At 53.8% G+C, this 12,214-nt stretch overlaps 1 protein-coding gene across 1 annotated transcript in view; it reads right to left on the bottom strand.

Moving 5' to 3' along the window:
• TMIGD3 (transmembrane and immunoglobulin domain containing 3) overlaps positions 1–5,917 on the bottom strand; it is a 6,570-nt gene extending 653 nt beyond the window's left edge. Inside the window, exons 1-5 of the mRNA XM_012730022.1 lie at positions 5,878–5,917; positions 3,336–3,707; positions 1,927–1,993; positions 1,191–1,291; positions 703–764 (exon numbers count right to left, since the gene is read on the bottom strand). Of these exons, the coding sequence (XP_012585476.1) occupies positions 703–764; positions 1,191–1,291; positions 1,927–1,993; positions 3,336–3,707; positions 5,878–5,917 (642 nt within the window). The remainder of the gene's footprint in view (positions 1–702; positions 765–1,190; positions 1,292–1,926; positions 1,994–3,335; positions 3,708–5,877) is intronic.
• Positions 5,918–12,214: the final 6,297 nt, after the last annotated feature.

Raw genomic sequence — 12,214 nt, 5'->3', positions numbered from 1 at the left:
GAGTGAGTGAGTGAGTGAGTGAGTGAGTGAGTGAATGAATGAATATATTGTGTGGAACAGAGAACAGGGACAGAGAAGTTGCCCAGGATCATGCCTCGGAGAAGGGACAGTGGTTTCTGCAAAAACCCAGACACTTGTGTCCCCGGGGAAGTGGTCTCGGGCAAACCTGAACATGCTTCGTCTTTTCGTCTCACAGCCCCCATCGCACCATCCCCAAACCTGTTCTGATCACAGGGACAAAATGACCCCCTGCTAGTATGAACCCCACGACCTGAGGGCAGCAGCTGGTTCTCCCAGCTCCCCCACTTAGGTTCATGGCAGGTGTCTCCACGCTGGCCTGCTCCCCTCTCTTTCTCTGAAATGTTGTTTTTCTACCTTCCATGCCCAGGAGTCACTGGGGACGGTTTTGTGATTATGATTAGTCTCTTGATGGCCTGTCTTGCTTCCAAACGTGAAAAGAAAAAAACGATGACAGCACAGCTACCGGCCCTTGGGGACACTGTCTCACGTCCTTCCTGCCCTGTGTCCGCCTGGTTGCTTAGCAGAGTCACCACGTGTGGCCTTGGGGGTCTTGGCTTCTCCCCAGCTGCCCCGAAGTGAGCTGATGCCCACAGCCCCTTCTGAACAAGTCCCTGCTCTCTGGTGATGCCTGGGACCCCCGGGGCAGCAGCTTGGGACACAGGAGCCCACGGAGCCACTTACCAGAAGTGTGGGGCTCCCGGTGGAGTCTTGGCTGGTTTTCTGGCTCCTTGCAGGGACTGTACCTGCCATGACCCCAGGACAAGAGGGGGCTCACTACTTGGACTGAGGCCCAAGCCAGTCCACTCCCACTCCTGCTGCTAGTCCAGGAGACATCCTGAGGCCAGCGCATGTTTCAAGCCTTCTGTTCCCTCCAGGTGAGCAAGAAGTTTCCATCAGAATTACTGGGGCAGGGAGGGGGGTGCGGTGGGGGACCCAATGTGGACATTATGGCTCCTCCTGGGCCGCACACACCTTGGCTTGTGAAGGTACAGGGCTCCCGTCACCCACCTGGTGCTCTACCACCGCAAAGAGCATCTCCCCAGCCCGCTCCTGCTGCCTCGGGGTCCCCAGGGCGCCAGCCCCTGAGGGGAGGTCACATTCCCTCCTCTTGAGTTGCCCGTATCCCTTCCATTTTCTCTGATTTTGGCTCGCCCCAAAACTCTACTTACCCCTTCTGTTCCTTTGACTTCTCCTCCTTTTGAACAAATGACTGATTATAGAGATGACCCCCAAAGCCGTGATCAGTATGCAGATGATGAGAATCGACAACCTGGGAGGAATCACAGACTTCAGCTTCCCTTGGAGGACTCTGCTTTCGGTTCTCTGTTCGAGAGTTGCTTTTCTGGGCTCTACTCACTGTGCCCCACCCCACCCCCACTGCCACCCAGTCAGAGCAGCTCCTGGCAACGAGATCCTCCCAAGTGCTGCTATCCTCTGGCCTAAGCGGGTGGGCCAGAAATGAGCCTGGAACTGGGGTGGCAGCGTCCAGTCCCAGACTGTCTGGTCTCTAGAGAAACTAGGATGGATAAATGTCCCATGAAAAATGAAATTTCAAAGGACAGTACAGAGAGAGGGGGAGGGGAGAGAGAGGGAGAGTGGTTCAAAGAACAGTACAGAGAGAGAGGGAGAGAGGGAAACAGCTACTTAAGAGTAGCAGCTTAGAGCCCAAGATCAAGTCCAGGGAGGCCCCTGCCCAGTGCGAAGCGGCACCCTTCTCCGTTAAGAGAGCAAGAGGGCATTGTTGCTGCTTGACACCAAGAGTCCGGGACTCTCTTCACTGGGGAGAAACAAATGGCCCCAGGGAGGAAGCATCTCCAGGCGGGAAAGACCAGAGCAGCACTGACAGCCGGCAGGCCCCTGCTCTGCTCGCCCAAGGCCGAGTTTTCTCCTGAGGTCATGACTCACCTGGAGTGATCGGCCTTGTGGACCATTCTGGAAGTCCTGCAGCTTCTGTTCTTATTGGCTGATAGATCTGCATCAGAAAGAAGTTGCTGAGAGTCACGTCAGGTCCCCTCCCGGGCTCCTTCTGTGCAGCTGCCCTCGGCCTCTCTGCCTGTCACCCCTGCGGTCTCCAGAGAAGCATCCGAGGCTGACGGAGCAGAGAGGCCGAGGGCTACAGCGAGCCCTGTGAGCGCGCCGTGCCCAGAGCACGCTGGGGCACAAGGTGGGGCTCGCATCCAGCACCCACTTTCGGCCAAGCCACGTGCCCCTGCGCTGCTCCACTCACCAGATTTGCACAAAGGCTGCTGAGACTATAAGCGGCTTGAGTTAGAAAACCCCAGGCGGCAGCTGAGGGGGACACCGGAGGGCCAGCCTTCCCGTAGGGCCCAGTCAGCAGGTGACATTACTGCCACATTGTACGCTGACCAGCCCGCCCTCTGTTCCTCTGACACGGCCTGGCGGCGGACAGCGTCTGTGTTAGGGGCGCGCTGGGGCTGGCTCCCACCCTGGGTCTGAGCCTCAGACCAGGCTTCGCAGTGATTCAGCTCAAGGCAGGAAAAGTCCCACATTCGGCAAGACGCTGGCTGGATAAACGCCAGGCGGCCAAGTGGGGGCGAGGCTCCCCATTGCTTCCCCCAAGTCCTCTGGTTTGCTTTTCTGTGGCCTTGTGCCTTGGATTGTGGTGGGAAAGGACACCCCTTCTAGGGCTGGAAATGATGAGAAGCCAGAGGGGCGACAACAGAGAAAGGCTGGCGTCTTCCACCAGCTCTCTGCTGCTGGGACACAGGGTTTCGGGCTAAAGGGACATTTTCAGCCCTTGACAGAAGAGTTTTGATGAGCATCTTCTCCGTGGAGGCCCCTGTCCCCCCCTCTGTCCACCCAGCTGCCTCCTGGAGTAACTCACGCCTTAAAGAGGGCGAGGCCGAGGGGATGACAACATTTACACCGGTCAGTTATGAAGGGATTTTGCATGGGGTGTCTGTCCAGCCTCACAGCCTTTCAGGAAATCAGTCTTCAAAATTCTAGACCTGCAGGAGGGCTGCCTGGGGTGCATGGCCCGTGATAGCCACCTCAAAACCTTTGGTGACCTCAAGCTCTCACACCCTGCTACACCCACAAGCCCCTTCCCAGTCCCACTCCAGGTTGCTGTAAGGGCAGGGAGGACCCAAGGACACCCCAAGGCCCAAACACATGCTGGCCCTCACCCCCAGATTCCAAGTGAGTCCCAGCACCATCGCAATCACCGTCCCGTGGTGGAAAGGAGAGAATCTGGGTGCCCGAGCCATGCCCACAGGCTCCTGTGGGTATTTTCCACATCACCGAACCCCCACTTTGGTGAGGACCCCCAGTGAGACTGCTGGCAGGTACCTTACCTTTCCTGGGCCAGAAATCACTGCTGAGGGTTGGTGAGATTTTCCTGGACCAAAAATCTCTGTTGTCAGTCACCACCAGCTCTGTAAAGTCCATGACATCCCGGGCAAAGTCCCTCTGAATGCCGCACCAGTACCAGCCCGTGTCCTCCTTGGTCAGGCAGGACACCGTGACGATGAGCTGGCTCCCCGTGTCCCTCAGCACCACACGGTCCGTGCTGTTGGGTGTGAAGGCGATGATGTTGCAGTAGTCCCGGAAGTAGCCCCGGCACCAGTATTTGGGGTGATCCTTGTAGTAGGCATCGTAGTTGCAGATGGCCGAAGCTGTGTCCAGCACAACGCTCTCCTTGACCTTTTCGTCCATGACCATGGCATCTGCCAAGAGACATACACACCATGCACTTTAAAAAAAAGATTTATTTGGGCCCTCCCTGGTGGCGCAGCGGGTTAAAGCACAGCATTGAGAAGCTAAAGCCACTTCTGCATGAGTTCGATTCCCGCCTGCCCCGGAGGTGACCACATGGTGCGGCAGACCTCTCCTGGCCCGCCCGCTGCTCCCCTCAACAGTGTACTTCGTAGATCTGACTGTTCTGCTCCCCACTCTGTCTCTGGTGAGTCCTCTCACCGCCCCTGCACCTCTGGCCTGTACTCCAGTTCTGGATGCATAAATAAATAAATCTTAAAAAAAAAAAAAAGATAGAATAGGTATATCAATGAAATACACTGCTGAAGGGAGCAGTGGGCGGGTCAGGGGAGGTCTGCCGTGCCATGTGGGTCAGCTTCCTGGCCTGGGAGAGAACTTATGCTGAAGCAGCAGCCGCCAGCTTCCCAGTGCTGTGCTTTAACCCGTTACACCCCCAGAGAGGGCCCTCCTTGTGCTTTTTAAGCACATGGCGGCTCCCGCCCTCCTGGAGGAAAACTAGCTTCATTCAAGGTCAGGAGGCTGCCCTGGCCCACAGGGGCTGGCAATTGCTGTGTGCTGAATTTTGTCCCCCTAAAATGTACATGCTGAAGTGCTAACCCCTAGTGCCTCAGAATGTGGCTGTGTTTAGAGACAGAGACTTTCCTGAGATGAATTAGTTAAAGCAATGTATTAGCGTGGACCCTAATCCAAAGTGAGACAGGTGATCTTATTAAAAAGACTAGGACACAGGGCCCTCCCTGGTGGCATAATGGGCTAAAGCACAGCACGATGAAGCTCGCTGAAGCCAAGTAGCACAAGTTCGATCCCCAGCTCCAGGGAGCTGACCCACATGGCGCAGCAGACCTCTTCTGACCCGCCTGCTGCTCCCTCTTCTGACCCGCCTGCTGCTCTCCTCAGGAGTGTATTTCCAGTCAATCCGCCTGTTCTGCTCCCCACTCTGTCTCTGGTGAATCCTCTCACCCCCAACCCCACATCTCTGGCCTGTACCCCAGTTCTTATATGCATAAATAAATAAATGTTTTAAGACGGACAGACACAGTGAGACAGAGATCACTTGGAAGCTAAGGGGACAGGACAGAAGAAACCTGACCCCCTGGTGCCTGGATGCTTCCATGCAGTCAGGCAGCAGTTTGTCCCGTGTGAGCCTGAGCGTGGTCCGCGAGTCTCCCCACAGCCCTTGCAGACTGGTGTGGCAGCTCTGGAGGGACCTTCCTCCCTGGCTGTGGGTGGGTGGCATCTGGACCCCTTCCCTGGAGTTTGGGCCTCTCCCCAGCGTGCAACAGCAGGCTTTCCGCTAGCATATCCTCTGTCACGGTGCCCAGGCTCCACCTTGGCACCGCAGCAATGAAAGTTTGCAGACCCCACTAGCTGGCTGGGGCTGAAGCCAGAGGGCACTGGGGGTCTTCCTGTAGGTGCTAGGAGCTTGTATGTCCAGCACACCAGAGCAGGTGGGCTCCCCCATCACGTGAGGACATTGCACAATGAGGAAGTCACGCTTGGACCGAGTCCAGCCTGACGGAAGCGGGGCAGTCTTTGAGGGAGGAGGGGAAATGGGGCTGGGGGCAGGCAGAGCCCACTCTCGCTCGGCCTCCCCACAACGCGTGCCGGGTCCCCCTCCAGTGGAGCTCACAGCGGGAGGCTCTGCGGACAAGGAAGCTCACCTCCCTGTGCCATTCCATGTCTCTGTTCCCATCAACCCTACGAGAAGGTCATGTGAGGCCCAGTTTACTGGCATGGATGTTGCTGCAGAGGTGCCAGCCTCAGAGGTCACCAGGCCAGAGGGCGGCAGAGTCATGGGGCAAGCCCACCCTCTCGTCTCATCTCCGGGGCCAGGCAGGGCAGAAGGTGCTAAGTCCCATCCTCACATAACTGCACAAATACTGGAAAGGGGCGAGGGAATTAAACAGAGAATACAGGGCCTCGTGTTAGTCAGCACGCCCAGCATGGCACAGCCCTGTCGTCGGAGCTGTCAACGCGGCTAACAAGGACGAGCTCTGTCTTCTCTGTTTTGTTTTCCCACCTCACACGTTAGGTGGCTCAATCTAACAAGCAGGAAAGAAGGAAATGGCCATGTTTCTGAGATGCCTGAAGGGCTGAGGGATGCTCTGTTCCGTATCTTACCTGAAAAGAGAATCAAGGTCAGCAGAAGGAAGAGCCCCATGACTAGAAGGAACGAACCTTCGATAGGAACGACAGGATGGACCCAGGCGCCTTAGGAATCCTGGACCTGTGTAAGGGAAGCAGATAGGTTTGAGCTTAAGGTGGCTTCATGTCCTGTTGGGAGAGACCGAGGGTTAAGGACAGAGCAACCAGTTAACCCGCGAGTGCTGCAGTGTGTGGGTGTCCAGGTTGCGCACTGCACAAGGCTGCTCACCAGAGGGAGGCCACCTGTGGCCACAAACTTGGCTTTATAATGTGGGGCGATGAAGAAAATTCTGGGCCCCAGACAGCAGTGACTCTTTCCCTCCTAAGTCCGTTCCAGCACACAAAACTACACACACACTCAAAAGAGCACAAGACACGCACACACCCTGGTGGATATAAGCGCCGGCACGCAACAGTGCCCTTTCCAGCCCACGGTCTAGGTAGGGCCAGACCACTTCTCAGAGGTCCATTCGCAGTCAGTGGAGAGGAAGCTTGGCACAGAGACTCCTGACTACCCTGACCCCCCACAGACACTGCAGCTTCTCGGGGGTGGGGCTAGGAGTGTGAAACTGTCATGGCAGATACGTCTGGCATCACGAGCACGTGACAGTGAGCATGGTTGTGCAGGTGTGAGCAGCCAGCCTGCCGCCTCCAGGCCTCTAGGAAGTTTCCTTGGGCAGAGCTGGGACAAGCCAGGATCATCTGTCCCTGTCGCAGTAGATGTTTGCCCTAGTTCCTCATGGGAGGCAAGTGGCCCGACAACTGCTTTCCAGTTTTAATTATGGAAGCACAGCTCAGGTTAGCATTAGTTGGTTGCAACTGATGATACCCCAGAGCAGGCAGCGTATCCTGGCAAGGCCCCGACATGCATGATGCTCCAGACCGCTCAGTAATGTCTGCTCTTGGGGAAGGAGAAGCTGTCTGTGTTTGACATTGATCTGAACACAGCAGGGGCCGGCAGCAGACTACACCCTGGTGCGAGCTTTACCTGCTGTCATGGTTAAGGGTTTTGCCTACGTCGTCTCACTTATTTCTCAGGAGATTTCTGAATTCAACCCCCTGCAGGAGTTGGGTAGGTGGGGATGAAGGGAGAGGACTTATAGATTAAAAGGGGCTGCAGAGATACTGACAGATAGCAGTATATGGAGCTTACTCAGATCCCAACTGAAGTGAGTAAGAAAATTTGGACAGTGACTAGGTAGTGGATATTTATAAGGTTTTGTTAATTTTTTAGGTGTGTCAGTGGCATTGGCATAGCCCCTAGGATAGCTCCTGGCATTCTGGCCACACTTCCGGTTGTGTATTGCAAAAGGGATGGCGTGTGACTGCCAAGGCTAAGTCATAAGAGGTGTGAAGCTTTCCCCTTCGTCTCCTGCTCTGCTCCGCCCTTGGGATGTCAGTTGCTGTGTTGTGAGGATTCTCAAGTGGACCCGTGGGGAGGCCACAGAGGAAAGAGGGACCAAGTTGCCAGGATCCACTTGCTGGACATGCAGGACACTCCTTGGGAGTGGACCCCCTCCAGCCACAATCCAGCAAGCTCATCTGAGGCCACCCCAAGCAAGTGCCCCTGGATTCCTGACCTGCAGAAATCTCTTTGAGTCTCTATGTTTTAGGGTAATTTGTTACCCTGATTGACAACTGACCATATAGATAACTGTTGTTATATTTCTTAAAGCTGTCCTTGTGTTTGAGAAAGCTGCCTGCAAAACACACACTCTGAACCACTCAGAGATGGCACCCGCAAGCCATCACGTCAGCTCAGATGTCAGTGAAGTGCCCACGATGCGAAGAAGCAGCATCCCGAGCAGATGAAAGGCCCAGAGTTCAGAGAATGATCACACAGCCTGCGTGTTGCTTGGTTACAAGCCCGATCGCTCCTTCTCACAGGTGGAACTAATTTCTACTCTATGCAAAGAAAGCAAATGGGTCATAAGAATAAGCCAAATAAAAATTCAAACACGTCTTTTTGGAAGGTGAAATAATGTAATACCTAAAACTTCAACTTCAGCAGAGCTACGAGGTGAGGGGTTAGGGGGACATCAAACAAGCTCCCGCAGCCTGTCCCCAAGTGGGTGACAGAGAGGGGAGCGTGTCATCCCAGCCTCTCCGCTTTTGTATGTGTGAATTTTCTCACAGTGAAAAGTAAAAAGCAAAAAACCAAAAACCACTTTGCTACAGTGTGATTGACCTTATTTTCACAAATGGGGAAGTTGAGGCTCAGTTTAAGTAACTGCGACATTGACGTTCACACAACCGGTAAATCTGCTACGATCCAATGATGCAAAATCACAAAAAAGCACTAATATTCTCTTCCATGAAGTCCCAAGAGCCACACACTGCAGAGCGCGTTGGTGTTTGTGAAGTGATTTCACCTACACGGTATCATCTGCGGGCCCCGGGCGGGGCTGCCTGTGTTCTCAACCCACTATACAGACAGCTTATCCCAGAGCAGAGTTTGTCTAGAAATGTGTAGCTAAAGCTGAACCTACAGATGGACAGTGACTCGGCCCTGAACCAAGACAGCGCTCTAGCCTGCAACCAGCTGGGGAAGCCAGTCCCCTACCTAAGGGAACTGCTCCCAAGAGGCCCCTCCTAAAGTCATACTTGTTGAAAGTTTGGCCATTAACCGAACGAGCAGTCCAGGAAGCCAAACAATAATCCCAGCAAACAGCTGACCCCAAATGACCAGAGCTTGAGCAATAACTGGAAGCTTCCCTAATTTTGCACCTGCTTCCAACTTTGGGCCAATGAGAGAAAGCCAGTCAGTTCCCCGGCCCATCACCCACGAGGCGCCTCTTCCAATTAGCCAGCTGCCAACTCTCCTGGCCCACAGCTCTGGTCAGGGACTCTCAAAACCTTCCCTTTTCCCTTATAAAAAGGCTTCCTACCCCTCCCCTGCTAAGACACAGTGTGGGAGGCTGGGTCCCCGGCTTTGCACGCTCAGAAGAAATAGCCTTCACTTTCTCATCTGGGTTTCGTTTATTTCCACAGTTGACTCCATTTAAAAAAGAAAAAAAGTGGGCGGATAAATCAATAGCTCCTCAACATCTACCTTTGTTCCAAGGAATTCATATTGTGGAGGGGAAGCAACCTTCACTTTTGTCTGGGTGTTTGTTTCTTTTTTTTTTTTTTTTTAACTTTATCTTCTAGAATTAACACCCAGTCACTATTCTTGACTGTTTAAATGAAGAGAGCTGGGGGGGGGGGGCGCGGGGTTGGGGGTTCCAGTGACATTCATCTCTGAATGAGCCCAGGGAGGAATGCCCCCCACTCCAACCAGTCAGACCCCTCATCACAGAGTCTTGGCTCCTCTCTTTTGAGTTCATTCCAAAAGACATTTTCACTTAAAGGGATTCTTTTGGAATAGTGGGAGATTCCCATTGGGGAAAATATTTAAAATAGCACAACTCCTGAACACCCTAAGTGGGTTTGCTAGAGAAGAAAAATAAAATGAAGGGTGAGGCAGAAGAGAAAGAGGGAGAAGGCAAAAAGTGCTTCTGAGTCTGAGGGGACAGCTGGCCTGATGTTAGCAGACGGCCAGGAAAGACGGGTTCTCTCTTCTCGGAAGGGGTCCTTTAATGGTGTTTCCCAGAAGGGCGGTGTCCAGCCGCTATGGGAGAGGATTTACTTCAGAAGCGCGGTGTGAATGTTCCTTGGGATGAGGCCTAATGGCGCCGGCCCTCCGGCTCCAAGTGGGTGTCGGGATGACCAGAAGTCCCAGAACCAACCTGGGGTCTCATCCAGAAGAGGTCTTCTAACTAAACACTGATTTGGGGGGAAGCCTTCAATGAAAGGAGGTACCACTAAGGAAAAAAGTCAGCGTGACGCAAAGGCTTATATATATATATATATATTTATTTAATGTGTTTGTGTTTATATATATTTTTTAGTTTTTTAATTTTTTTTGTTTGTTTTTATCTTTGCATAAAAGAACTGTGATGTAGGCCAGAGGTGTGGGGTGTATGTGAGAGGACTCACCAGAGACAGTGGACACCAAAACAGGTGGACCCACTAAAATCCACTGCTGAGGGGAGCAGCAGGCAAGACAGGAGCGGTCTGCTGCACCAGGTGGGTCAGCTCCCTGGCTGGGGATGGAACTCAAGCTGTCACAGTGACTGCTTAGCGTTAACCCCAAGGCCAACAGGGAGGCCCCCAAAGCTTATATTTGTAAAGAAAAAAACACCCCCAAAACGCCTCAGGAGAGACAGTGATGACTGAAGTGAACTCTCCCCCAGCCCAGGTACCCACAGGAACCTTAAGCTCCTGCTCCTCTGTCTTGAGGGAAGGTTTGTGAGAGGCCGGGAAGTGGTGGAGGGCCGACCAGCCCCTTTGACCTTAGGGCAATTGTATGCAAGTTTTCCAGTTGCTCAGATAGCATCACTTCTTCCTGGTCTGGCCAGCAGGAGAGACAAGAGCCTTTGCTGAAATGAAATGTTAACAAGATAAAAAAGGGCTATCGGGCTCTGGTAGATTGGGTTTAGGATAAACTTTCAGGACTAAGAATTCATTCGCCTTTTCAGCACAAGCATCCTCTTCCATGTAGTTTAACGGAAACCCCCACCTTGCTGTTCTCAGTAAGTTTGTGCATTTATTGCCTTGGAAGTGAGAATCCACAGTGGGAAATTTGGACGGGCCCACCCAGAGGTGCCACCGTGAATCACCAGTCACACTCCAAGTGCATGAGGTGGTGGAGCTCTGTGGCTTCTGGTCCCGATGAAGAGCGCAGGGTCGGTGAAGTAGGTCAGGCTTTCACGCCTTTGGCCTCTGTGGCGCTCACCCGCAGCCTTGATCTTCTTACCCTTGCAGGCGGGTGGGCGTGGGGCAAGCATGCCTGACTAAGGACACCTGAACAGGGGTGTGTGCGCATGTGCAAGGGTGCACACCTGTGCCTAGTGAGCAGGGCTATAAAGGCGGCGTGACTCAGGCTGCGCGGCTACGGGAAGTGAGAGGACGCCAGGACGCCAGGACGCCAGGACGCCAGGACGCCAGGACGCCAGGACGCCAGAACGCCAGAACGCCAGAACACCAGCAAACTAGAACGCAGAAACTCCAGAGCGAGCCCAGAGAAAGCCAAGAGTCCTGGGGGCTGAAGGCTGGACTTGAGAGTCTGGACTCTGGAGACATTACAAGTTCCTTTTCACCACTAGGTGGTGAGAAGCTGGAGGTCTCCCAGGAGGCGGAGGGCTGGATCCACATCTTGGCTCTGCTACCTGTTAGCTGTGTCACACGCCGACAGGTCACTTAACCCTTCTGTGCCTCCTTTTCCTTCTGTAGAATGAAGATGGTCACAGCGGTGCTATCTGATGGAGGCTAAGAGTAGACAGTTTGGGAAGAAGTCATCACAAAACCAGAAACTAGCTCACGTGAGGCCAGAGGCTGGAAGTGGGGGTTGGAATGATTAAGGCATTTAAACCAGCTATAGAAAAGTATCCAGAATTGGAGGCGCAGATGGGGGATGGGGTGAGGGCATGAAGGTTGGGGGACATTGTAAAGGAAGCAGGTCCTTTCAAATCTACCAAGTCAAACCAAAGCTAAAAAAAACCTTCCACACCGGCCCTGGAAATAATTAACAGCCGTGAACAATCCCACAAAGGGATGAACCCCTCCTACAGAGACTATTTCGGTTGCAATCTCTGCACCAGAAGGACAGCAGCTCGCCTGCCCACCGTGACTACACAGGTGTCTCTTCTCCAACCTTTTCCCTTTGCAAAGCAGCAGAGGCAGCCGCCCGCCTGGGAGGGTGCTGCGTCCCCTGCAAGCCGGGGGCAGTTCTTTCTGCCTGCTTGCGTCCTTTCCTCCCCTGCCCTTTTGGATTTCTTGATCACTAAACGTCTCTGCTCTGTGGGAACTCGCCTGGGGAAGCCCACCGGGTGCCACTGACAGTGGAGCTCTGATGAAACTTTTCTGGACGCTGAACCCAACACCCCGCCAAACCTACACCCAGCATCGACATCAGAGGTTGTCAGGACCCAGAGAGACAGGTGTGCCCAGTGTGTAGCGCCCAGTGAGTGCTGCAGCAGAAATGGCTACTGGTGTGTCTCCTCATCCACCCCGCTACTCCCACGAAAGACCAGAGGAAACGATTACAATGAGAGAGGAAACCCCTCCTCTATCAGCCCGTGAATGGCTCATAACCTTGACGGAGATTCCGATCAGCCCAAGAAAAAAGGAGTTGGTTGTTCTGGAGCCAGGGGTGAAGATTCCTGAGCTCACCCAGGTGGACATGCCAGAGCAGTCAGCTGCGTCTTCAAGTTCACCAGGTGACCCTGACCCTCAGCAAAGAGCTACTCCACAGGTTAGCTATCATCTTTTA

The sequence above is a fragment of the Condylura cristata genome, unplaced genomic scaffold (assembly GCF_000260355.1).
Source record: "Condylura cristata isolate star-nosed mole 26May11 unplaced genomic scaffold, ConCri1.0 scaffold00026, whole genome shotgun sequence".
Lineage (NCBI taxonomy): Eukaryota > Metazoa > Chordata > Mammalia > Eulipotyphla > Talpidae > Condylura > Condylura cristata.
The sequence above is the reverse complement of the archived record's forward strand: the minus strand, read 5'-3'. Positions and strand labels throughout refer to the sequence as shown.